The sequence below is a fragment of the Pezoporus occidentalis genome, unplaced genomic scaffold (assembly GCF_034315485.1).
Source record: "Pezoporus occidentalis ecotype Australia unplaced genomic scaffold, CSIRO_AGI_Poc_V1 ctg16, whole genome shotgun sequence".
In the NCBI taxonomy this organism is placed as follows: Eukaryota; Metazoa; Chordata; class Aves; order Psittaciformes; family Psittacidae; genus Pezoporus; species Pezoporus occidentalis.
This window is the reverse complement of record NW_026913425.1, coordinates 4,301,302-4,328,905: the sequence shown is the minus strand read 5'-3', so window position 1 is coordinate 4,328,905 and position 27,604 is coordinate 4,301,302. Positions and strand designations below refer to the sequence as shown.

Sequence of the window (27,604 nt, the reverse complement as noted above, 5' to 3'; positions counted from 1 at the left end):
GGGATGACGCTGACCCGAGGCTACAAGCCTGGCTGGGATGTAGAGTGCTACCCAGGCCTGGCCAGTGGGAAACCTCTAGCACAGGTGCTGTGGAGAGATGCATGTCACAAAGCAGCAGGAGGCAGAAAGGGAGCCCTGCAGGTCCGAAATACCCTGGCACAGGAAAGCAGCACAAGATGGAGGAAGGGATGATCCTCGTTCCTCGCTTGGGGTAAATGGAACTAAAAACACGGCGTGAGTGCTCTGACTGTATGGGACAGGCTCTCCTCCCCAGAGCTTTTCATCTCCACCAGAGAGATAAAAGACATCTGTCAGTGTGGGGAGTTCAACCGGCTTGAAAATTTGTGGCTGTGATTTGGACCCTCGTCATGCCCACATACTGTGTCACTGCAAGAGGAATTCAGTTACCATAGGTTACCCTATCAGTACAGGGACCAAGTGCCTCCCCTCTCAACAGCTCTATAAAAGAGTCTCTCCAAGATACCCCAGCAGCTCCTGCCTGCTGGCGCAGACCAGGAGAAGCCTGGCTGTGGGGAGAGGGAAGGCTGCCAGAAGAGGTGTCAGCATGCCGTCTGCATTCCAGTTTCAGTGCCACTTCATTCTCATCTTCCTGGCAGCCTCCAAGGGGGAGACCAGATACCTAGAGGTGAGCAATGGGGCACTTTGCTGTGCTTTTAACTGCTGTCTTCTAACTTGTACTCCCAGGTTTCAAGCATTGTGCTTTTTCTTCTCTTTCCTCCTATTCCCACTCCTCCTTAAACATACACCTGGGTAACATTTAATGCAACAGTCCCATACCATGCCCTTGTCCCCCCAGTTTCTTTATCCCTTTTCCCAAACTTGCATTTTTACTGAGGATTTGAGATTTTCTGGGCTCACCTCCTAGGTGCTAGGTTTGCTCCCCTCTACTTTAGCTTGGCAGCTTTCTGACAGAGCTCTTCCACAGCTGCGCTGCTTCTGGAGGAGGGATTTAAACTGCTGGTGCCTGTTCTTGAGAGGTGCAGGGAGGGGGCTGCATTTCACTTTGTCCCACACTCTTCCTGCCTTCTTTCCTTCACCAGGTGAGGGATGCTGGTGAAGATGAGCCCTTCCTACTTCTCAGTGAAGATCTGAAGCGAGAGCTGTCTGCAGGGCAGGTCTACCGGCGGTCGCTCCGTGAGTTTCTTTGGTACTCTGGTGGGGACCATCAGTGGGTTGGAGAGTCCTGGAGGGAGCTCAGGGCACAAGGAGGGGAACAGGGCTATCTCAGAGCAACAGAGCTGCAGGCACTTTCTGCAAGGTGGGGGAGAAGAATAACGAAGTGTTAAAGTGTCGGGAGAACTGTGGTTGAGGCAGAGCGATTGAAATGAGGCTCTGAGACGAGGCTGGGGCTCAGAGCTGAGGGTCCCCAATAATGGGAGGATGGGGATTGGCCACCTGTGTCCCTGGGAATTGTCACATCTCCAGGGCAGGTGAAGAAGCTGTGATTAGAGGGAAATCTGAAGGAACGGGGTCTTTGTGCACTTATGCACATGCAGTTTTCTTCTCAGAGATGCATCGACTTGTCATCTCCCCCTGCACTCCCCCTCGCATTCTTGTGCTCACACTTGAGAGCATCCTCTTATGCTCAGCAGGCTCCTAATTGCTTCAGCTGAGTCTCCCTCTCCTCACCACTAGCCGGGTCTCAGTGTATGGGTCTCTCCCCACCATCCCATTCCCTCTGCTGTGGGCACTGGAGCTGAGTCTCCCTCCCCAGCAGGATGAGGCAGCAGACCCGTGTCTGTGTTTCTGCAGGGTGCATTGACATGCTGAGTATAGAGGGGCAGTTCACCTTCACTGCAGACCAACCGCAGCTGCACTGTGCAACCTTCTTCATCGGGGAGCCTGAGGAGCTAATCATGATCGACTACGACCTTGTAAACATTGACTGCAAAGGGGGCGATTTCCTGAAGGTAAGAGGCTGGCAAGTTCTGTTGTGCGTCACCTTCCTGACATGTCAGACATTCGCTATGTGTGGAAGGAGCAGGCAAATGCGTGTGTCTATGAGAGTGTGTGTGTGTTTCTGTGTGTAGAACAGGCTCTCACAAAGCAGCTGTCTCTGGGACAGCTGTTTCTCCTGCCCAAGGCACTCTGGGTATGTCTCCCGCATTACCACCCTTTAAAGCATAGTCGGATGCAGGCTGAAGGATTCCTCTCCAAACCGCAGAACCGGCCCTCCTGAGCTTTTCCAGGAGCGTCTCTGCTGAGTGTCCATACCTGGGGGACTGACTGAAATTTGGTCAGTACGAGCCAAGCCTGACAGCCCCATGAAGAGAGTTTTCTCAGTGCATGCAAGCCCTCCAGATAATGATGCAGCTTTCTGAATGGCTGTTACTGCCCCAGGGTCTCTGCTTGCAGGGCACTTAACATCAGTTTATTAATAAGTGGATCACTGCAGGCTTTATTTCAAATGGCCCCACTAGAGCTTTCCAGGGTGTTTGCCCTGAGCAGAAGGAGGTTGGTGACTCAGAGCCAGTTATGTTCCAGTATTAAAAAAAACTTCACCAGTGCATTTTCTTGGCAGGCAAAGCACTGACCAAGATCTGAACTCAGGTCAGGATTGCAGAGGAGGCTGCTCCCCACACCTTGCACTCTGCTCTTTGTGCTGTGGTGGCTGTGCATAGCACAGACCCTATTCCACCCAGTGGCAAATTAAGCTCTGGGAGGTGGAAGGCTCCCCTTCAGCCCTTTCCTTGTGTCCCTCTCTTGGAGAGATGCTGTCCCCCTGCTTGCTTTCCTCCCAGGTAATTCTGTTCCTCCCATACCCGTGGCTATGATCTCTTCCAATGTTGTTACAGGGAGGCTGATTTCAGCTTGGTTTGGGTCCAAGGATTTTGTACCTAGACTTATAGTCACTTATGGAGGATAAAAAAATCTTTGAGGCTTTATAAAGGTTTCCATCCTTTGATCATGGGGTGCCAATTTCTGCATTAAACCATTGTATTTATACAGGCAGCTTTTCCCTTCTGTAATTTGAGCACCCATGTCTCGTTACTTCAGAAAATTTATAGTTCTGGCAAATCCAGAGACTGATCCTGTATTTTTATTATGAGGAATTCCTACACATACATTAAGATTATTCACTGAAGTAATGGCAGAATCTAGTCATTGGGTTTTCCGGTACCAACTGGACCATAGAAGGGATTATTGGGTGAGAGCTGCTAGGAAGGAATCAAAACAGGCAACTGCGCAGCTATGCTAGAATTTAATACAGATTTCTAGTTCTGACACATTTTCCTAAAGACAGGGAGGGCAAACCATTACTGTTTTTGTTGTGAAGGAGAGATCTGTAGAGGTTGCTGCCTGAGGTCCTGCCAAGTAGGCAGCATTTGTTCTGCTTTCTAGTGATTAAGATGAGCTGATAGAAAAAGGAGAGAACTATACCTCTGCCAATAATTCCTCAACTGAAGCTTTATTGTATTCCAATAGCTCTGGAAGACATCCAGGTCTTTAATGACAAGCTGCAGAACATGAATGGTGGAAAATTTCAGGCCAGATCAATGGACTTACTGCCCCAAGTTTGAGAGAGTGACTTATGTTTCATGTGGTTTCCAAATTTAGCTGGTAAAGAACTTCTCTTAGTAACATAGAAATTGAAATAGTATGGAATAATAATAATAATAAAGATGCAAATGTGATGACACTGTAGCAAAAAAAAGAGCTGCTTCTCTCAAAAATAGCCACCAGCATTGTCACCTGAAAGAAATAAAGAAAATTAAAACAAAAATTTATATATATGTATTTCCTAAATGCAGTTTGATGCTTGAATAGTTAGTTAAATAGTAGGAAATTGATAAATACAAAGAATTTTTGTTTTCAATTGGTGGCTTTGAACAGGCAGTCTGGTGTCAAAAATAAAACACTGCCTGTAATATTTCATTTTTCTCTGCTAACAGAACAATAAGCAAAAGCCTTGTTTTCAATTATTGAACACCTATAGGTATTTGATGGCTGGATACTCAAAGGAGAGAAATTTCCCAGTTCCTTGGACCATCCTCTTCCTACTTCTGAAAGATACATAGACTTTTGTGAAAGTGGCAATATTCAGAAGAGCATCAGGTCATCACAGAACGTGGCAATGATCTTCTTCAGGATTCACCAGCCAGGCAATGGATTTACCATCACAGTCAAGAAAAACACCAACCTCTTTCGTAAGTCTGCATTTTACACCATCTAACGGGCTTGAGTTTGGGGCAGGAAGAAAAATGAATGTGTCAATTTGCATTGAATTCTCTTGCTGGCATTATCTGCCCTCACACAGCTCCAGTAGTGGCAATGGAGCCATGCACACCTGCAAGCCTGAGGATTTGACTCAGGTTCAGCATGTCTCAAGGAAAAAAGACAGTGAAGTGTAAGAGATAGTTTGGGCAGCCCTTCAGAATTCAGGGAAGAAGGCTCTTTCTTGCAAAGATCTTTTCCAAACTAGCATGTCATATTCCACTTGGCTGGAACAAATAGTATTAATTTAGAGAGTTTAATCTGAGCAATTTTTAGATCTGTGTGAACAATGAGGTAAAATATTTGAAAACAGTTGACAGCAAAACCACTATATTGAATGTTATGTGATTGTTATGAGTGATGCATGATTCCAAGAATCTATGCACAAGTTCTTTCTTTAAGCCTGTGAGCTCACAAGGCACAAATAATGGACACTTGCATCATTTTTCTGAGGGGGGATAGGCCATTTAACAATTATTGTTCAGGCCAGTCTGGTTTATCCACCTCACCATACAAAGGATGAAGATGATGGCCTGTCCGTCCTGCTCTTATCCCATGTTGTTCAGACACAAGCCTGCAAGCTGGGTCCCCACACTGGTGAGGCTTCCATGCCCATGCATGCGATTACTGTGTGCAGTTGCTGGAGGTGTCTTCACTCGCCTGGTAAAGCAGCTGCAGCCCTCCAGATAAGTGTGGAGGTCTCTTGTGTTGCACACACAGATGATAAGCTACTCCCTCACCTAACTATTAAGCTTGAACTCTAAGACAAAATCAGCATGTAACCACTCTAGTTTCAATGGGACTTTTTGCAAGGTAAGGAACTCCACTTAGGAGCAGCAGAATAGGACTTAGGGGCTTGCTGGCAATACCAGGAGACAACCACTCAAAGCTAAACGAAAGGCCTGCACCTGTATTTAGCTTCCTTCAAACTGGAAAACAACAGGAGCCCCTGATGTATGGATTTGAGGTGTGAGCTCTCCCACTGACTGCTTTACCCCCAAATTCTGCCAGACCTTATGCTACACAGTAAGCAATAGACAAGGAATTTTTAGGGAACAAATGCTATGCAAGAATGCCAGAAACACCACATGCATATTTTCCAGCATTTGGTTGTCACTCTCAGTAATTATATCATCTATTCTTTGTTAGTACTGAAAGTACGTAATCTTGCCACAGACAGTAGTGACTGCACAAGTAATTCTTATACCTTCTCCTGTGCGCAGCTTGCAATGTCATCTCTCAGACTCCCTCGGGAAGGTTTACCATGGTCATTCCTCATCAGCACAGGAACTGCAGCTTCTCCATAATATACCCAGTGGTGATAAAAATATCTGATCTTATGCTGGGGCATTTAAATGGCCTCTTTTTGAAGGTGAGTTGCTTATTTCCTAAGAAATTACTACCTTGTGCAGTTTTCCTGGTCACGGGAGAGGGAAGAGTGTTGAAGAGGGGATAGCCTGTGGCATGGATGCTAAGGCATGTGCACTCTGGGCCCCACGTGCACAGGCTGGAGGCTCTGTTTTCTCCCCAGAGAAGAGACCTGGTTATGTCTCTGTTGCTATTGTCTTTGTAATGTTGCAGAGGCAAATTATGCAAAGTACCATTAATGTACGTAAATATTGGTTGCCATAACAAAGGGTAAGAATTTCATTAGAAAGAAAGCAGTGCTTTCTGTCTGTATTTAAACTAATGAAAGCAGCAACTGTGCTGAACAGAGAAAGACGACATGGGTTAGATAGTGAGGTATTAGCATGAAATAAATACAAAGGTGCTCACAACTGATTCTTTGCTCAGCATGCTGAGCATCCTCTGCTTCATTAGCATGGGGTGCGGTTTGGCCACAGCATTTGGTCCTTGGTGATGACCAGCAGGAGAAGACAAGAGCTGTTGGTGGTCCCCTGTGCCTGCAAGGTCTAAGAAGGTGCAAATTCCAAAACGTCCAGAAGCATAGAAGCAAGAAAGTTTGTTTTCTGAGCCACTGAGACTGGCAGCACAGGTCACTCATGGGGGACTGCTAGCGTCTGAGCAAACCAGGCTTTGAGAGATGAGCAAATGAGTTGACTTACTCAGCAGCAGGCAGAAAAGGGACAACAGCAGAAGACATAAAGAAATCAAGCACTTAAAAAGCACCATATGGGTGACAGCCCAAAGGTGTACAAGGTGTCTGTGCAAAATGTTTTTGGCACACATCATTAATTTTCAGGAAAAGAATGCTTGTGGATCTAATATACGGTGAGCTATTGTTATTATACAAAACTGCTCTTTTGGTTTATTCCTACTTTAATTAAGCTCTTCCAAAAGCAACACTTATTGTTTAGGAATATGTATGGCATAGTGGAACTTAAGTTCCTGCATGCCAGCTGAGTGTACACATGCAGCCCATGACTACATTAATTTGATTACATGTCTAAGCATCCGGAATCAGACTGCTTATCTGCACTAAAAGAAATTGAATCAACACCTTGACTACTTACCAGTAATTTTCATAGCCTACTTAGGTGTTTCTTCAGAATCCCTTAGAAAGTTAACTGACTAATGTCAAATTGAAGTAGTATTGTTCAGGATAAAACCAGCCTGATTTCATGCAGGTTTGAGCAGGAGAACTTCTGAAACCTACTGGTGGCTGCAGTCATGTCTAGAGAACCGCTACATTTTGAAGATAAATTATAAATAACTGTTAATCTCTGCCTTTTCAGAAACCATCAGCAGGCTGTGCAGGAGTGGGAGACTTTGTAGAGCTGCTAGGAGGAACTGGCTTAGACCCGTCCAAGATGTTTCCACTTGCTGATCTCTGTCACTCTTTTCATGGGTCTGGTAAGAGCTCTTTGGTCCACTTACCTCCATGTGATAAAATAATTAGCCAGAAAGAGTCACACAGAGGCCCCCCCAAACCTGGATTTCCTGCTAGAATGGTAAACTTCACATCTAGCAGAACATGAAATCTAAAGCTATTTGAACCTGTGGTTGGGCTGCATTACACAGCACACACACAAACACCTTCATTTGCGCCTGCACTAACTGTGTAACAAAGTTACACTTATTTTAAAAATGCTTGCCAGTAATACATAGGATTACTGGAGTGTCAACAGATAGATGAGCCTGGAAATTCGTAACAAATGGAGGCAGAATGGTTCCGTTTTCAGCTAAGGAGTTTTTTCTCAGTTACTCGGTGTTCCCAAAGCCTCCTTTTCTGCTGCAGAAGTAACACGTACCCCTGAAGCCTCAGAGGTCCCACTCTGCTTTGAACCCTGGAGGAGCTCTGTTCCTGTTTCACTATCATGCCACGTCAGTGACCTATTTTTCCCCCTAAAAATGAGAATTCCCAGTTTCCCTAAAATTCATTTCAGCAGAGCACCAAGTGTTGCAGTGATATGACAGACAAGCCCCTGTGGCATATGTGTTGTACCTCAGAATTATGAATAGGAACATTGAGAAGCAGCATATCCACAGGGCTGGAGAACAGGCATGTATATGGCACTTCACACATGTGGTATCCCTTTGCCTTTCATCACACCACAACTTCATTTTCCAGGCACTATTTAAAGCTTTAACTGGTGTTGAGAGAATACTGAGGTGCGCGATGAGATTAAAATGTGCTTTCCTGGCGGTGGGAAGGAAGGGAAATCCCATCCCAACAGCCCTTGCTCTCCCAGTGACCCACCAGATTTCTCCTCCAGTGAGGAAGATGCTCCAAGCTCCTCAAATGAAAGAGGCTTTGCCAAACCCCTGCTCAAATGGCTTATCTAAAGCAGTAGCTACTGATAGACTTGATTTCTCGCAGAGTCAGTCCATATGCTGGCCATTGCCATTTGAGTTTGTCTTGGTGGGACTCTCACATGCCTTTGTTACTGTGAAGAACCTCCTTACACACAAAACCACTCATTCCTTTAACAGGAAGCATTCCAATATTGCTCATTTTTGGTACGTTTAGGATAGGGCAACATTTCCCTTACTCATTGCTCCTTGTACCTAACAGTAGCATACCTTATCTTCCCAAGACATCTGCATCATGTCCACCTATGCATATCTAAAACCATAGGTGGATAGGAAGTGAGTGGCATTTGCATGACTAAAGGTTACAACACTTGATTAAATACCCAAGCCTTTGTACAGTAAAACTAACAAATACAAAAGAAGGTATTTAGTCAGCAACACCACCACTGGCTGGTCTCACACACAGATTTGCTCTGCTTTCAAAATCGTATGTATCACTACTTTGTAGTTCTCAATGTTATTTATCTTTTATCCCTCTCTTCCATATAAGTGTATCTTTATATCTCCTCAATATCTCTTTTCCTTAATTAGCACAAATGAAAATTGGCTGTGACAATACGGTACTGAGAATGGTCTCCAGTGGCAAACATATCAACCGTGTGACGTTTGAGTATCAACAAATCAACCTGCAGGAAACAGAAAACAGAAAGGAGAACAGCATTGAGGAATTCTGCTTTCCTAGTATCTGAAAAACCAGGCCACACATTTCCACATAGCTAATGAAAATAAGGTTCTGGTGAACTAAAAAATATGTATTTTTCCTTTAAACAGCTGGTAGTATCAAGTCTTTCTACAGTACAATCGTATTTCTTTTTTTCATACAGATCAGTCATTCCCATGAACAAGCAAGAAAAAGCAACCAATATATTAATCTTTGTTACTATCATGGTATTATTTCTGCAGTGTTTAAGCTCATTTACCATGCCCAAAATCAATAGCAAGAACAGAAAGCTATGTTTCCCAAATAAATATTATTAGGAAAACAGAAAAAGACCCTCTGTATATCTAGTCTGAGTACATAATGAAACCCACAATAAGTATGAACTTCACGCAGCAACTTTATCCTTTTATATCAGATATAAACAAAAAAAATTAGATGGTGGAATACACTTCCAGTTTTGTAAGAGGAAACCCAGCATTAGTGTGTGTAAAAACTACTGGTTTGTTTATGACTATAAATGTACTATTTATTTCTAATGACGTGTTTTTAATAAAAATTTATAGCATGGAAACTTCCTTACATAAATCCAAATGTAAATAAATTCATGTAAAGCGTTGGCAAAACATTATTATGTTGTATTTTTCTGAGGAGCTCTTCCAGCATTCTGGTTAAACTTCCCAAGTCTTGTGCAATTTTCTGGAAATGACAATTTTGATCATATGTTACTGTAAAACTGTGGACTATTAAAGTAACACTATGGGCAGAAACTTATTTTGCCAATCTTGTGTACACCTCCAAGTGGAGTATGTTCCAGCTGTACACTCACTGACACCTTCCCTGGGGAGTAATTTTGGTCAGGTGTCCTGCTGACCTGTGGAAGCATGGATATAAAAGTACAGATTCTTATTTTACAGACCTTTGGTGACCCAGAAGAGGAGTGTAAGCCTGAAGAGCTCTAGGAAGCACAGTGCAGCAAAGGACCAGGGTTGTGTCCTAGCTTGGAGGGAGATGAATGGACTGATTCCTATGTTTTCTGGGAGTACTACCTGGGAATAGTGAGACCAAATAGTTCCTCCTTCGATGTTCAATTAACCGTCAACACTGATTAATCCAGCTGCATGCTGGATATCTTCATCACTGGTTTGTGGCTCCTAATCTCATAGTCAGTCACCAAAAACCAAGCATCTTGAGTGGTCAGCAGCACTGAAGTTAATCCCTCCTGGCTGAAGGGGGTGAAAACCACAAGATGCCCCAGTCTCTCCCTTTGTAGGGTTTTGGGAACTTAGTTTTGGTGACTGACTCATGAACAGAGGGATGTATTTGGCATCATGGTCAGACTCAGACAAGTGTGTTGACCCTGCCGGGCTGTTCAAAAAAAACCCAGATAAAGCTGCTGCTGGCTACCACGAGGCATGTAGCCTGGCTCTGGGCTCTGCTCCAGCTCCATGCAACCCACCATGGGCTTCCTGGGCCCCTTGCGTGGTGCTGGCAGTGCTGGTATGGTCACCCAGCACTAGAGACATTGAAACATAAAAAAAGGAAAAAAAATAAAAACGAGACTCAAAGAAATACCATTTTTCCTGAGAAAATTTGTAGTGACAGAGGACCTCTGTCCCCCAGCATCACATTCAGCTTACCCTGTCACTTTCAGGGTGGCCCTAACTTCATCCAGCCCCACCAGCCTTTCCTGGGCACCCTTTGGTGAACCAGATCATGTTTCTGGGCTGTACAGTTTGGGAACAATCTCACAGGTTCTCATATCAGACTGTACCTGTCCACATACCTTAACAGTGGGGAGGGGTAGAGGTCTGTAGTAGTACTGCTCCTTGGTCACTAAAAAACCTCAGAGGAGATGAAATATCAATGACATATCTAGCTCAGGACTAGGTCACCAGTGAAGATAAACTTACAGTCTCTTGCTTAGTGCAGTTTAATAGTGGTATTTCCCACCTTTCAGCTTTATGTGGCACTTTTTTTTTTCAATCCTAAAATTCACATGCAAGAAAAACAGGGGATCAAACCCAGTCAGCATGGTTCTTGAAGGGCAGGTCCTGCTTCTCATTGTAGGATGCGAACAACCTGAACTCATCTTATGACAAGGTGATCCTTGTAAGGTGTGGCCAATGATACAAGATGCAACAAGGCAAAGTGCCAGGTCTTGTATTTAGGCCACAACAACCCCATGCAGCGCCCCAGGCTTGGGGAAGAGTGGCTGGAAAGCTGCTCATGGAAAAGGACCTGGGGGTGCTGATTGAAGGAGCTGAACATGATCCAGCTTGTGGCCAGGCAGCCAAGAAGGCCAACAGCATCCTGGCCCCAGCAGGGCCAGCGCAGTGATCATCCACCTGTACTGGGTGCTGGTGAGGCTGCACCTCAAATCCTGTGTTCATTTCTGGGCCCCTCACTACGAGAGAGACATTGAGGTGCTAGAGTGGGGCCAGAGAAGAGCAACAAAGCTGGTGAAGGGTCTGAAGCACAAGTCTGATGAGGAGCAGCTGAGGGAACTGGGGTGGTTTAGCCTGGAGAAGAGAAGGCTCAGGGGGGGACCACATTGCTCTCTACAACTGCCTGAAAGGAGGATGGAGTGAGGTGGGCTTGGTCTCTTCTGCCATGTTACAAGTGATAGGACAAGAGGTAATGGCCTCAAGCTGCACCAGGAGAGGTTTAGAATGGATATTAGGAGCAATCCCTTCCCCAGAGAAGGTGGTCCAGCATTGCAACAGGTAGCCCAGGGCAGTGGTGGAATCACTGTCTCTGTTCAAAAACCATGTGGATAGGGCCCCGTGACATAGTTTAGTGGTGGACTTGGCAGTCCTGGGGTAAAGGTTGGACGATGATCTTAAAGGTCTTTTCCAACTTATTTTATTCTATGACTTTAATACCTCCAAATCACCAAGGCCTTAAAGAAAAGATACTTACGTTCAGAGGGTTTAGATTTCTCCTCCCATAGTACACAGAAATGGGGTCTATTAGTAACAAAACTTCCTGTTATAGATGAAGGGGAATGAAAAACAAGACTTGGTGAAGGACAGCACCATATGTTGCTATTGCTACATGCATAATAGTCAAGTATTGGTTGACCAGTCAAGTCATGGTTTTCCCAGAACTGGTTGTCACTTCCCCTACTTCTTTTAATCAGCATTAATTTAGGCAGCACCATCAATGACATCACTCCAGTCTGTTGCTATCTTAGAAAAACCCAGACCACAGCCAGCCAGGCATTCTTTGGCCCACACTTTAAGGCCCACCTAATGAAGAAAATCAATAGTCACTTCAATCTGTGTGTCTGTATTAAAGGAGGCTCTTGTTATTTCAGGAGTTGTAGAACTTCAGTCACAAGCAGTCAGCTTATAGATGTCAAATGTCACAATGCCTCCAGGGTTTAGGTCTGGAAAGTAGGGAAATAAGTATCCTCATGAATGAAAAGAAAGGAAACCAAGGCAATAAAAGCACTGTAAGAAGATAAGAAACAAAACAAAACAAAACAAAACAAGCCAAACACAAAACCCCCACAAATGAAAAAAAGAAACCAAAACAAACCAAAACCAACAAAAAAAGAAAAAAACAAAACCCTGAAAAGAACTCCACAAACAACAACAAAGCAGAGAAGCAGCTACGAAAAAAAATTGTAAAAGGAAAAAGAAAGCCAGGATGTGAAATATGTCAATAACATGAATATATGTTGAAAGACACAAGAAAGTGACATAGGAGCTAATAAGATTGTACCCTGGAGGCTTACAAGATCTGGAAAGACTCCCAAGAATTAAAAAAAACACAAAATAAACCACAGAACAAGCAACCAAAACCAAGTTCCTAATAATAAAATGGAACAAAAGACTTTGAAGAGGCACTGCATGGAAACGTTGGCTTAGAGAAGAAATTTTATGTCCTGAATTTAGAAACCCTGACATCTGTCACTGTAAGCAAAATCACACAAACCACAATTAAAGTTAAAACCTAGTAAATTGACAGAAGATGTGAACAACAGGCTTGGTGAAGATTCCTGGTGAAGAATTAACCACTTCACCCTTTTGATTTTCAAAATCAGCACTGAGTTTCCCTTAGAAAAGTGATGTAAAAGGTGGCATGCTCCCACAATAGCACTACAGAGCATAGAAGCACCATGTTAGGTTTAGAAAGAAAAGCACAGAACTTGAACTGATCACTCAGCCAAGACTCAAGAAGCAACTGAAAAACTACAGCACCACAGAAACTGCAAAAGAACCCGAGGTTAAAAACTGTTGCTTGCAGGGAAAGATAAAAAATCGGCAATTCTTACTGGAATCTCAGACTTGGAAAACAGAGGGACATAGAGCATGAATCAACTCCTGCATTTCTGTACTAACGCCTATATCAAGGTGGCTGTTCAGAAAAAACAACGTAGTGAGTTGCCCAGAGGGAGGCTGAATTTCCCACCCTGGGTAAAATGAAAATTCTTCTACTTAAAGACCATGCACTAAATCTTCAGCTTAATTGTTATTTTCATCTTTACCACGTAAATTAATAACAATTGCAGGGATTTATAGAAGAGCAGTAAGTCTTTGTTGTTGAAATTGCGTAGAAGATGGAAATATTCTGGAGGTAGTGGGGAAAAAGCCTGAGCACCCATCCCTGTAGAAGTGCCCTGAACATTTGTAAGAATCAGTCAGCTGAAATAATATTCATCAAGCTTTTTCTGGCAATGGAAAGGGGAACATTTTTATGGGTTCTATCAACACAGAGCATGCGCCAAAGGCCATTTAAAATAGGTCTTGGTACAGGAATAGATACAGACTTGTTCAAGTGCTGTAGGATTTTAAAGAGAAAAAAACAAAACAGAGCAAATCAAAACTGTTCAGGAGTAAAGGATTATTATCAATAAGTAAAGGTGTAGAAATGCTTTATTAAGGTTAGAATTGCAACCTTTGGAAGTAAAAACTCAGCAGAACAATTGTAACTGAGAAAGACTGATCATAGTGAGATGTTACAAAGATTTCTTGTTTTGTGAGTTGATCGTCTGTTCCCAAAATCAGATTCTTTATTCTTAAAGCAGTGAGAAAAAATCACAGACTTCTTGGCAGTAACTTGCAATTATCCATAATAATATGCAATATGATTTTAAGTTAGAGTAGTTCTGATAAACTAATACTGATTTTTATCTTTCGCTACTGACAACAAAAATAAACGCTCAGACAAAGACAAGTGTGGTCTTTCTGAATGGTCTAAATTACTTTTACAACATCTTCTAAAAATCTGCTCTGCTAACATTGATTTTATGAAATTGTGCCCTGCTTCTGCTGTGGTGAAATTTTGATCAATAGATAGGAAGAAATCACACAGAGGAAGAATAGTAAGGGAAGTGAACTTGCAGAACACATTAGGTGTTTGATCATATAACCTGCTGCCCATTGAATGTCTACTCCTGCAGATTTATAATACATTTCCAGAGCCATCACACTGTGCTGGCATCACATGCCAAGTGGATTTTTTGCTAGCTACAGGGACCGCACTATTTTGTGCACATAGGGTACTAAAGGCTCTGAACTCTGTTATCCTGCACTGGAATACATGCAGCATCAATTATGTAACAGGGACCCAACTAATTTTTAAGAGCTTAAAGAAATTTCACTTGCCTTCATGAAATGCACACTTCTTAGGACCTCAAAGCTGTACTTACTCAGTTCTAAACACAAGCTAAATTATACTTCAAGGAAGTGATTCATTATAGTCATTTTTATTCAGAGCCTCATTACTTCTGGTATCTGAGTAACTTTCTTGTTGATAAATTGACACAGTTTTCACTTTTTCTCCCCACTTTGCTTCTTATCTTTAAAGATCAGCAACAACTAATCATAGCAACTATGGATTTTGTACGCACATCATTTCCTATTAAAGGAAATGCAGTGTATTACACGTGAGTCACTACAAAATGAAAAGTTTTCATTATCTGTTCTTTTGAATAAAATTGATATTCATGATACCGTGCTGCTGCAAATTACCATCTAACCACCAATTACAGCGTTGACTAATAGTTTTTTTATAACTTTGCCCCTCAACAGGAAAGCAAGCAGCTTTATAACCAAGACTTGCCTTTCAGATACACACTGGTACTCAGTGCCCCTCATCAGGACTAATTCTGAAGGACCCAGGCACATCTTTCAGATCAAGCACATAATGGCTGTTTCATGCAGGACATGCTGCTCACAGATGTCCTATCTCTCACAGTCCCATCCTGGGCTGGCAGTTGGAGGCCTTCCAAAGCAGCATTGTGTTTGGCAGTACCCCCTCTTACAAGGAGTTGAGATTCACAGAGCTGGAAGAGAAACATCTCTGGCCTTCAAGCTCACAGGTACAGACCCCCAGCTCCCCCCCTTCCCTGCTGTCACATCCCTGGTTCTGCCTTGTCCAGGCTCCTGGAGCCCCAACACAGGAGACTACAGCGTTGCAGCTTTCTGCTGCCCGGTGTTCATGGTGAGTCTGAGCAAATGTTGTCAAGAAAAGGCAATCTTGGCTCCTCTCCCATGGAAGACGTCCCAGCTGAGCTTCCTCCTGCCCTGGGACACATCCCACTGCTGGTGGTTAAGTGGCTACCACGCATATCTTGGACACACACTGCTACAGGCAGGTGCTGGCGTGTATTTAAATAAAACAGTATGTAAAGCTCAGCTACTGAAACAATCTGAGGCAATAGTAAAGGGTATGACTAAGAATCACACAACAAAAATAAAATCATCAAAAAATACAGAATCATCACAATAGCAGGTGATAAAAGATCATAATAATTTGTCTGAAGAACGATTATTCTGTCTTTGGGAAACTCAGCTTTAATTAACTGACAGATATCAGCAAGCACCTCCAACACAGCAGAGCTGCCTGTACTCAGATACAAAAGCTGGCTGAAGGTGACACCTATTGACATCTTGCTCAGGTGTCAGAACTCCAGTTAGACTGGTGGGCAACATTGCTGAGAGTCTCCATTGATTCTACCCTGCTGTCCCCAGTCCCAAACCACTTCTGGTGGTGAGAAGTCACTGGAGATGCCTGGCCCAACAGGAGCTGGAGTCATGCAGCTCTGCACCCTGCAGATGCCACCAACTGCAAGCCAATCCAGGCATCTCCTGACATCAGAAGTAGCTGGACATGGATTTTGCAGATCCACAAAAGCCCTTCAGTATGCAGCTGGGTGTGTGGAGAACAGTTAAAACCTAACCTCTCTGAGGAGGTTTCACAAGCTTCTTTATTATGAAGTTTATATTTACAAGAAAAAAAAAGACAACGTCTCTAAGTAGCTCTTCGTTTCAATCCCCCTCAAATTCAGGTACTGTAGTAAACTGAGCTTTAAACTGGGCAACTCTTGGAGGTCTGAACACTGACACAGGTTTCTGATTTGCCTTTAAAATGTTCTATCTGGCTCTTCTGTGAGGCAAAGGAGATTGATGACACATGCTTCCAATTCTGCCATAACTTAATTAGACTTACAGTAAATTCTCCTGCAGTCCCAGCAGAGACAACAATTAATTAGAAGCAAAGATGAAATGCCCCAAATGAACAGATGACCAAATGGGGTCTCTGACTGTTTAATCAGTCAAGCTCCAGCCTCACATTTGGGCATGTGTAGGCACTTTCTTACTGTACAAAAGATCCTGTGTTTTCTTGCTGCTGAAAGCTCCTGGGTCGAGCTGAAGCTCTGAGAACAAGTAATGTTACTGTTATTGCAGGTAAAGAAAAGACTGCTTAAATTCCACTGGACTCCTTTAAGTAGGGTAGATGATGAAAACTAGGAAAGACCAACCTAGAGGCAATAAGAGTTGGATTGTCAAAATAAGAGGCAAAGAAGTAAATTTGGGAAGCTTTAAAGATTTATTTCTGCATAACAGTCCATTCTTAATGCAGCTGACACATCTATTTATCATCTCATTACATCAAAACATATAGCTATCTTTGGAATGAGACTGGTTTTGGCTGTTCCATTTGTCATTACAGCAGTATCAGCCCTACCTGTCTGAATATAATAATTTTTATGTCAGAAATAGATTCTTCACAAAACAGGGAAATTGCTGTGTTTGCTATCATAATTTGGTTGGTTTGAACACAGATAATGAGGGTTACCAAAATAAGAAACCTGCTCATTCTCAGCCCATCTGAGCTGTCAATCTCTACAGTCAGTGGATGGTATAATTTTCAAGGGAGCTGAGGATGCAGTGGAAATTCTGTTTAGATGATCCAATCTAAAATGAAGAATGAGCTACACTGGATCCTGGGGGATTTGCCCCAGTGGTTTTGGCTTGTTGTTATTCCAAACCATCTTAATTCAGGAATGCAATCCATTGTTTGTTCTCATCTCTTGGCTTTTTGGTCAGTGGTTCTTACTGTCTAAGCAGGGAATAGTGGAACAGGAGGGGAAAGTTTCGGAGAGTGTGTATTTGCATACTTTACAGAGGACACATCAAAGTCAAGCAGTCTTTGGAGCCTGCATTGCATCGAATGCAAAAGGAAAATCAATTGGAAAAGGCCAGGCTAGTTCATCATAACCCAGGGGTAAGATTATATTACTATACAGATGCAGGAGACCCCATAATTGAAAAGACAGCAGTTCTCCATTACTCTAAAAGAATGTTACCAAAAAAATGGAGGACTGCTTAAATCTGGATAATAAGATCTTAATAAATCTAGATAATCAGATCATACAAATAGGTCATACATTTGCTTATGTTTCTTGTACAGTTGATTACTTGCTATGCATAATTAGTTACTGATTACTCGTGGATTCCCTACTAATTCCTATACAACTTACTATCAATTATTGCTATTTTTCATATTGGGATATAGTTTCTTTGATGTTTTCTAATTCACAGAGGTGTAATACTGTCCTGGGTTCAGCAGTAGCAGTCATTTTTCTCCTTCTTAGTAGCTGGTGCAGTGTTGTGGTTTTGACTTTCAGCCTGGGAACAACGCTGATAACACTGGTATTTTTAGCCCTTGCTAAGTAACAGTTACTCCAACCAAGGACTTTCCGAGTCTCATGCTCTGCCAGGGAGGAGGGGAAGCCGGGAGGAAGCAGAGACAGGACACCTGACCCAAACTGACCAAAGAGGTATTCCATACCACAGCACGTCATGCCCAGTATATAGACTGGGGGCAGTTACCTGGAAGGGTTAGATCACTGCTTGGGTATCGTTCGGCAGGTGGTGAGCGGTTGTATTCTCTTCCCTTGTTATTTCCCTTATCATTATTATTATTGATGGCAGCAGCAGTGGTTTGTGTTATACCTGAGTTACTGGACTGTTCTCTCAGCCTGTGGGAGTTGCATTCTTTTGATTCTCCCCCCCATCCCTCTGGGAGTGGGGGAGGAGGAAGGGGGAAGCAGTGAGAGGGCGGCTGCGTGGCTGACTGGGTTTAAACCACGACAGTTCTTTTTGGCACCCAACGTGGGGCACGAAGTGTTGAGATAACGACAGATCTGACCGGAGGGTGTCTAATCATATTTGTGATAAGCATTCATAGGTTTGGATTAATAGTCACTTGTCACAATGCTGATTTATTGGCTCTCAAAGCTGTTGCTCTTGATCTCAGAGTTTCAGCATGTCGTACCTTACTTACAGCCGGTATTTGCTGTGTTAGTGTTTATTGGCTGGGGGCCTTGGGCTAAGCTTCTTGTTTCATTGTACTGTATGGCACTGACTTGTAATACAATAGAATCATTGATCATGAAACTGATCTGGCTTGCGTCCCCAGTGTGTTCACCACCTCTATACTTTGGGAGGTACATAATAGAAGTGTATAACAATTATCACAGAATCACAGAATCCTAAGGGTTGGAAGGGACCTCAAAAGATCATCTAGTCCAACCCTCCTGCAAGAGCAGGCTAACCTAGAGTACATCACACAGGAACTTATCCAGGTGGGCCTTGAATATCTCCAACATAGGAGACCCCACAACCCCCCTGGGCAACCTGTTCCAGTGATCTGTCACTCTCACAGTAAAGAAATTTTTCCTGGTGTTCACATGGAACCTCCTATGCTCCAGTTTACACACACTGCCCCTTGTCCTATCACTGAACATCACTGAAAAAACCCTAGCTCCATCATCCTGACACTCACCCTTTACATATTTGTAAACATTGATGAGGTCACCCCTCAGTCTCCTCTTCTCCAAGCTAAAGAGACCCAGCTCCCTCAGCCTCTCCTCATAAGAGAGATGTTCCATTCCCTTAATCATCTTTGTGGCTCTGCACTGGACTCTTTCAACCAATTCCCTGTCCTTCTTGAACTGCAGGGCCCAGAACTGGACACAATATTCCAGATGCGGCCTCACCAAGGCAGAGTAGAGGGGGAGGAGAACCTCTCTTGACCTACTAACCACACCCTTTCTAATGCACCCTAGGATGCCATTGGCCTTCTTGGCCACAAGGGCACATTGCTGGCTCATGGTCATCCTCCTATCCACCAGGACCCCCAGGTCCCTTTCCCCGTCACTACTGTCCAGCAGGTCAGCTCTCAACCTGTACTGGTACATGGGGTTGTTCTTCCCCAGATGCAAGACTCTACACTTGCCCTTGTTGAATTTCATCAAGTTCCTCTCCGCCCAACTCTCCAGCCTGTCCAGGTCTCGCTGAATGGCAGCACAGCCCTCTGGTGTGTCAGCCACTCCTCCCAGTTTAGTATCATCAGCAAACTTGCTGAGGGTACACTCAGTTCCCTCATCCAGGTCGTTGATGAAAATACTAAACAGCACTGGTCCCAGCACCGACCCCTGAGGGACTCCACTAGTCACAGACCTCCAGCTAGATTCTGCCCCATTGACCACAACTCTCTGCCTTCTTCCTTCCAACCGTTTCTTGATGCACCATACATCTTTTTTACCCTTCTTGGGTGGTCAGCCCATGAAGGAGACATACCCTCATGCTCCCTGCCCCCCACCAGACCGTTTACAGCATCATTTGAGAGTTCTGAAGGTTTTGAATGGCCTTTAGGTACCCTTGAGGGCTGCCTGCTGATTGTGATGGGGATCAGCATGTTGGCACGTATACAAAGTGTTTTACCCGCGACCATTTTGTCTGATCTCAAGAGTGAAGCAGAGTCAGGTTTGGGCCTTGTCTAGGGTTAGACGATGATATAGGAGGACCAGGAGATTTTCCCCGAGGCTGGACAGTCATGAGTGGCAGGGTGTGTGGGACAATATGGGCAGGTATTTAGGCCAGTGAGCCCCTCCAGTGCTTTGGAAGCGTTGGAGATGGAAGGCAGCTGTATGGAGTCCCCAGTGACAAGCTGCAGAAACTGCTGAAGGGGAGAGTGAATTATTTTAAGCCTGGTGGGTCCATGACACCTCAGGCCATCAGGGCAGAGATGCAACATAGAGATGGGCTCATGATCGAGGAGTGAACTTAGCAATGGACACTATTGCCCAGATTACTCATGATTGTGAAACGTGCTACAAATAAGCAAGCCAAGCAGTTAAAGACTCTTTGGTATGGAGGACGATGGCTGAAGTACAAATATGAGGAGGCCAGGCAAATTGACTACATCACACTCTCTTCTGCTCTGAAAGACTGTTGCAAGAGATGGAGCCTGACACGATGGACCTGATGGGCTCAGCAGATTTATAGGGATTGGTCCATGCACTAAGGAATGATCTGTGTGTGTGTGTGCGCGCGCGCGCGTGTGTGTGTATATGTATATATATGAGATAAGAGTGATGGTATATTGAAAATGTGGGATCTGAGCACAACGTGAATGATATGGAATAAGGAGTGGATACTGTCCTGGGTTCAGCAGTAGCAGTCGTTTTTCTCCTTCTTAGTAGCTGGTGCAGTGCTGTGTTTTTGACTTTCAGCCTGGGAGCAACACTGATAACATCGGTGTTTTGAGTTCTTGCTAAGTAACAGTTACTCCCACCAAGGATTTTCCGAGTCTCATGCTCTGCCAGGGAGGAGGGGAAGCCGGGAGGAAGCAGAGACAGGACCAAACTAGCCAAAGAGTTATTCCATACCACAGCACATCATGCCCAGGATGTAAAACTGGGGGCAGTTACCTGGAAGGGTTAGATCACTGCTTGGGTTGGGTATCGGTCAGCAGGTGGTGAGCGGTTGTATTCTCTTCCCTTGTTATTTCCCTTATCATTATTATTATTGATGGCAGCAGCAGTGGTTTGTGTTATACCTTAGTTACTGGACTGTTCTTATCTCAACCCATGGGAGCTACACTCTTTTGATTCTCCTCCCCATCCCTCTGGGAGTGGGGGAGGAGGAAAAGGAAGGACTGAGAGAGCAGCCGCGTGGCTGACAGAGTTTAAACCACATATTCAGTAAGCTTGCAAAATTCCAAACTGGAGTAAAATTAACAGCAGGGTAACTTCACAAAAAAAAAAAAAAAAGAAAGAAAAAAAGAGAGACAAAGCTAACGCAGCATGTTTTTGCCATGAAAAGAAGAGGAGCAGCCTAATCTAGTGGGCATAGTGCACATTGTGAGCAGATTGCATGCTGGTTTTCAAAATCCAGCAGAACATCAGCAGGGGAGACTAGTGGGAAGGTTCATGGTGGAACAGGAAGAGAGGGAGCAACAGCCAGAGAGAAATCCTGGCTCATTATTTAAGAGAAAGAGCAACCTTTACCTTTGGTGAGATGGGGCACGGTGCAAATGCCAGCCCCTTGCTGGGAAACTTGCACACACCCTGGCCCCGTGGACAACAGCTGTGTTCTCACTGTGGTCCCCAGCCTCACATAACTCTTTTGGCAAGAGATGGCCTCTGCAGATCATCTGGATCTTCAGAGTTAGAATCATAGAATCATAGAATAGTTAGGGTTGGAAAGGACCTTAAGATCGTCTAGTTCCACCCCCCCCTGCCATGGGCAGGGACACCTCACACTAAACCATGTCACCCAAGGCTTTGTCCAACTTGGTCTTGAACCAAGGTTGCACCAAGTTTCACCAAGTTGCCCAGAGCCTTGTCCAGTGGAGGCTGGAATACCCCATGAACAGAGAAGCTACAACCTGTCTGCTCAGCATTATCATAGAATCATAGAATAGTTAGGGTTGGAAAGGACCTTAAGATCATCCAGTCCCCCTGGTTGTTTCTTAGGTCTAAAACAGTAGTTTCTCCAGTACAAGGGAACCGAAGGATTAAGGGATCAGGTAGGAACCCCGGATAATGAGTCCCAGCAGACAGCTGCCTTAGTGGCATAGCATACAGCCTAGCAACACAGAGTCTCAAAGAACATGGGCAGCAGTGCTGTCCCTAGAGAGCAACCACTTGCCCATGAAATGCCAGCTCAACATGATGTGAGAGGCAGTCTGCCAGGCAGGTTGGAGAGGGTCCTGATGTAAATCCATTACAGTGGCATCTCAACATTGGCATCTTGATGCAGAATGGTAGCTGGGTGCAGACAGAGATACCATCACAGCATGTGCTGAGCAGAGGTTGTGGGAATGGGTTTCCCATCTGTAGTGACCACTGGAATGATGCTGGGAGATGTGCTTTGAGCCAGGACCTTCTCAAGATCAGCCTCACTGAATGATCTGCATATTTGGAGCCATCACAGTGTCAGGGCCATCTTGCTGGTCAACAGGGAGAAGCAGTGTCTGGGAACTGTGGCTCAAGATCTCCTTGAATCAGGCATCCAAAATGGATCAAGTGAGTGGCACCAAAAAGCTATCTGTCTGGCTCCGTTGACCAGGGGACCCAGGATCATCGCCTGAGTTGCAGGAGTCTTTGTTTCTTCATGTGCTCTGGAGATATTACTCGATTAAGCCACAGAGATGTTTCAGGTTTAGGCAGCGGTAGATAAGTAAGCTTCTGCACAGCCATAATAAATATCAGGAATTTTTGTCATTTCCCTCACACAGTCACTTTCACTGCTTTATGGAAAATTATGCCAGATTGAGATTTTTGGAAAGTACTGCCTGGTCAAACCTACAAGTGAGTATTGAAATATTTGAAAAAGGGATAGGAAATGCTGCCCAACCTATGACTGGTATATCATCTATAGGAATGGAGCGTTAATACAGTTCTGTGAAAAAAGAAACTTAAAGAAAGTGCATTGCGCATACATAGAACAAGAGAACTTGCGTAAATTCAAAGCAATGTTCTATTTTTGCTGCCGTTAATTAAATGTTATCTTGTGTGCTTCATGCTTACAAATCACTTCAGCTATTGTCAGATCTCAAGTAGCTTCCCTTCCTTTCTTCTTCTTCAATGAAACCAATTTGAAAGTCTCTTTCAGCGATTTGCTTTTAATTGGAAAGCATTCCCAAATGCAAGACTGAACAATGTGATCACTGATGTGCATTGATACTGATAAAGCATTATTTGTCAAGTCTGTGTTTAAAAGTGAACATCTGACTAGAATCTGTAGCATGTTTTTTTCACCCTTTTGCTTTTACCCCAGAGATCGGGTAAGCCTCAGGAGCTGTATGAAGGCAAGCAAGCACCGGGACGGCTGGGGAGCACAGAGACCCCAAAGCATGCAAGGTGAGGTGCTAGGAGCCTACATAAACACACCAGCAACTGAGGCCAGCGGGTGAGTTTTGTTCATCTCATCCTTATCCCCTCATGATGGTGGAAACAGTGGGGAGGGAGGGTCTAAAGCTGTTTCTTCCCCTGTAAAAACAAAAGAAGCTAGGAAATGAGTAGGTTTTGACTGCTCTGCTGAGCTCTCAGAGGGTGTCAGTGACTGAGGCTGGAGTCAAACTACTCCTCTCCTCCTCCACCTCCTCTTCTTCCTTCTGCCTTCTCCAGCATGTGTCTAGTGCCCTTCTCCAGCGTGTGTCCAGTGCCACTTGCCTGGTTTGCCTGTCACATCAGTCCTCTGCTGAGCCAGGGAAGTGATTCAGCTCAGTGAAGGACCCAGTGAGCCACTGGAGTTCAAGACCGCACAGGTAGCTGAGGCTGAGTGAGGGTGGAAAGTTGATCTCCCATTTCTGGCAGTGACAAGTCACTGGAACAGTCTAAGCCCTTCCTTTGTTGGAAAGAATGGGGAGCAACAGCTAATTAACCATCTGATAGTGATTTGGGATCACACAGTGGGTAACCTTTGCTTTCCAGGGACAACCCATGATACAGCAGGTTGTAAATGGAGTATGTTAAAGATGACTTTCCTTTGCGAGCCTCAGAGCACAGTCTGGGCCCTACCATCCGTTTTGTTTTCTTCCATATTAATATTTAGGAAAAAGACTCTGAACCAACATCTCTCTCACGCTCTATTTATGTGGGCTTCTCAGGAAAGCTGGAGAAACAAGGAGCACCCTGAAGCTGCAAGCTGCAGATAGCATAAGGCACATGAGAAATGGCATATTAACTGATGTTGTACCCCTTTAACAAGAGCTATCAAGTAGCACAGTCTTAATTGAGCACTGGAAATAGGTCTCTTGCTCTAGCTAATGCTGGTTTTAGATTAATAGCACTCAAACAGGTTATATGGCCTTTTTTAAATAAATGCATAGTAATGATTTCTTTTATTTTTTTACAGGACTGACATGGAGTATTTTAATTCCAGTAATACATTGCTCAGTGGTAGTACTGATTATACAGATAGCTAAAAAGCCACTTGGCCTGTTTTCATTAGAAATTCAAGCAGTCCCTTTACTCATCTTGTCTTCTCCAAATTGCTTTTATTAGTCCTTATTGTCCTCTTAAGTTCCAATGCAAAAAGGATCTGATCACGTCAGTCCTGCCTGGCTACAGCGACTACTGTCATGGGAGCAGAAACACTTGGCTCCTCATGGACGTACTCAGCACCCACTGAGACCTTGCTCTGTCTGTTCTCAGCTGCTATTACTCACTCGTCTCTGTTAAGGGATTAGTCCAACCTCTGGTTTACCACAGAGTTTTCCCACTGCTACTTACATAAACCATTTTTTATCCCACTGGTATTTGTATTTTCAACATCGTCTGTTAAATAATGAAAAATAGAATAAATTGGTCTTTAATAGGGACCTTGGCAAGGATCCAGAATCTCCCACCCTTCTTCCATCCATACTGACTTAAAGAGAATGAGCTCAGGGATATAAAGTGAGGTCATCTTTCAGCTGTAACGGTATCAGGTTTTTCAGGCCATTTATTTTTGCTGATATTTGGATGAAGTGGAAGGAGCTAGTACTTTAAGATGTGTGTGGAAACTTCAGTCCAGTGGCAAAGGACTTTATTTTTAATAGCAAGGATGTTTCAGATAGTTTACATAGAATTAATCCAAGCCAAAGCCTGAGTTCACATCCATGAAATAAGGTAATTGCAAGATAGGAAAACCGATGTGCCAAAACTGTAGGCTGAAATATAGGTATTCCTTCCTGGGCAAAACACAGAGATGCCATTTTTCCATTTTTAGGAAATTCAGTTAAGTGCATAAAGCAGGAAGATATGTGAATGGAATGGCATAAATCTGTTATCCTGGACATTGACTCTTGGGATTCACTGGAAATACTTCTATCATTTAATAAGAGGCTGTCAGGGACCAAACAGAGCTAATGAACCACCTGCCATCCAGACTGGGCAACTGCTGCCAGCCTCTGTTCTAGACCAGATCTCTTCAGTACAAAACAGGGGCTTGTTTCAAAGGACAGCTTCTTCCAGGGACCCAGCCCCTCAGGCATCATAGACCAACCTGTATGGGACTACCTTACTCTGCCAAGTCAGTCTCCAGCAGGATGAGTACCCTGACATCCCTCAAGATACCAGTTATGGGAGCTGTAAAACCATGTTATGATTGCAGGCCAAACTTATATGCCCAGTAGTATAACAAAAAGCAAACATGGGGCTGAAAGACCTCGTCCAGGTAAAATCAGTGAGAGGGGCTTCCTCCATGCTGTCCCACGTCTTCTGTGCCCTTCACATCAGCCTTGCTGAGAACACTGCAGCAGCTCATGTCTTGTGGTGAGGTATGTATGTAAAATGGGGGGGGGGGGGGGGTACCTGGTACACTCTGGGTAAGTCACTGGGCCTTGAGATATGGAGACCCAGGTGGCCTGCTCTAGCCTGAAGGCTCCCAGACCAGGGTGCTCTCAGTGACCAAAGCCACCAAGAACTGGCCATTGTGCTCAGCAAGATGCTCTATGATTCTATTCTAAGATGCTGCCAGCTCTTGGAAAGGCAGCTCTGTCCTCAGCGGGATGGGAGACCTGGGAGCTGCCATCCTCCTCACAGATCATTTTTATTTATCATGGTTGGCTTTTGTTCGCTTTTTCATTCTGAGCATACCCTAGTATACGTCTTTTGCCAGTCAGCTGTGACACAGAAGCCCACGAGGTATCCTTAAAAGCTCCATATAAGCTTTGAGACCACATAAAGTCTAATAGCGTTAGTTTCACACATGCATGCTGCTAGTAGTGAAGCAGGGAGTAAGACATATGCCACCAGAAACAGAGCTGGGGTTTCTGTCTTTGCTATTCTTTCCTCTCACAGACTGCATGTTTGTCTTGTTTCAGACTTCACAGTCAAAAGGATACCTCCCTAGTCTTTGCACCAAAAAAAAAAAAAGCAGTATCACCCATACTGCCACTCTGGGGTGTGGACAGCAAGACACTGCTTCTTACTAAATCTCTCAACTGATGAATAAGTACATATGCTGATTAAATGAAACCAATCCTTGACATTTCAGATGCCTTTTACTGTATTGGCAGAATAGGGAATGGAAGTGCAAATATTTTTTTCTTTCATAAGAAAGCTGTCCATTAATAGCAACTGTTTTTAAATTATAAAGTTGGTAGAGGTCTCAAATCCTTAAATCTTACTTAAATTACAAAGGAAGTGATCATGCCAGGCTACTTTATCTTAATGGAAAATCTGATTGTGTCTGTCCAGCACCTGGCAAAGACAAAGCTTGAAATAAAAGAGTAGAGATAGCTGACTGCTGTGCTGGCATTTTGAGTACCTGGATGCAACTACTACTACTCTGTAATGGTTAGAGCTATGACCAAAGTGGATTTTTAACCAGCTGTTAATATTTTAAGGAACAAGAAAGCCACAGGGTAGTACCTAAACACTCTGTATTTGTTTGATTGCTTGCAAGCCACGGAAATACCTGTTATTTCTTTCACTGGATTGGGGTCAACAAGCTCCAAGCCTGTACAAAGAGCAGTGTAAACAGTGAAGAACATTTAAAACTTGTGTTTCTTTCTAACCACCCCTCATTGAGTTTCTTAACAAATGTGGCTGAAAGGCACATTCATGACATTTTGATCATTAAAAGAAAAAAGTACTTTTTGTGCTTGGGAGTAGGAAGGGGGTGGTATTCAGTGCATCTGAACTGTTACTTTAAATGGCTTAAAGATATTTCATGTTCAATTAGGTCTAATTTTCTTCAGTTTCAAATACTTTACTTCTAAATTGGCTGTGCATGATATTTCAGTGCCCATATACTGTACTAATTATTTTAGTCAGAGGTTGAGCTGAAAAGCTAACACAACATTTTCAATTAGATTATAGTACAGCATCACTGTAGTTAAAAGCCCTGTTTTAAAGCCACTGAGTCACTGAGTACCAGAAATCACCATCATAATAGTTCTAGAGCAGACACAGAAAAGAAACAAAACATAAGCTAGAAAATAGTTGCCACTAGTGATGGGAAATCAGCCATTTTATCATCTTTCCAACCAACAACTCATCTTCCTCAGTTGCAAACCAACCTTTGAACTTAGTGAGAAAGTACTTGGATAATGTACTAGTACTAATGATAGAGAGGACCTAGCTTTCCTGTTTTGGAATCATACCTTCAGGGACCTGCACCTGAAGCAGATCTTAGTATTAAATACACTTTAAGGGTTGAATAAGATGAGTTTACTGAACAGACAGGCAAGGCTTATGAAATTAGGGAGGATACATGGAGGCAGTTCCTGAGAGCTGAGGATCACTGCCCCTTTCAGCCTCACCAGGTGTCTGGGAGGTTCCTGCCTGCCCTCAGCAAGAAAGGCAGACTCCCAGCTCCCAGCTCCAGGCCCCCCACTATTAGCAGAGCCCCCAAGGTG

At 43.9% G+C, this 27,604-nt stretch overlaps 1 protein-coding gene and 1 long non-coding RNA gene across 2 annotated transcripts in view; one reads left to right on the top strand and one right to left on the bottom strand.

The window, feature by feature from the left end:
- Positions 1-27,604, bottom strand: part of LOC134160439 (uncharacterized) — a 456,110-nt gene that overhangs the window by 376,064 nt on the left and 52,442 nt on the right. The gene's annotated exons all lie outside the window — the stretch shown is intronic.
- CRHBP (corticotropin releasing hormone binding protein) lies at positions 490-9,438 on the top strand. The gene is made up of 7 exons (XM_062612358.1): positions 490-646; positions 1,062-1,155; positions 1,774-1,931; positions 3,959-4,169; positions 5,460-5,608; positions 6,933-7,050; positions 8,542-9,438. The coding sequence occupies exons 1-7, from the start codon at positions 566-568 to the stop codon at positions 8,697-8,699; spliced, it is 969 nt and encodes a 322-aa protein (XP_062468342.1). The 5' UTR covers positions 490-565; the 3' UTR covers positions 8,700-9,438.

Excerpts from the sequence above, each read along its gene's own strand:
- CRHBP (XM_062612358.1), top strand. The coding sequence starts at position 566 with ATGCCGTCTGCATTCCAGTTTCAGTGCCACTTCATTCTCATCTTCCTG. Across the intron at positions 647-1,061 it reads GGGAGACCAGATACCTAGAG|GTGAGGGATGCTGGTGAAGA; the intron begins GTGAGCAATGGG and ends TTCCTTCACCAG. Across the intron at positions 1,156-1,773 it reads GGTCTACCGGCGGTCGCTCC|GGTGCATTGACATGCTGAGT; the intron begins GTGAGTTTCTTT and ends GTGTTTCTGCAG.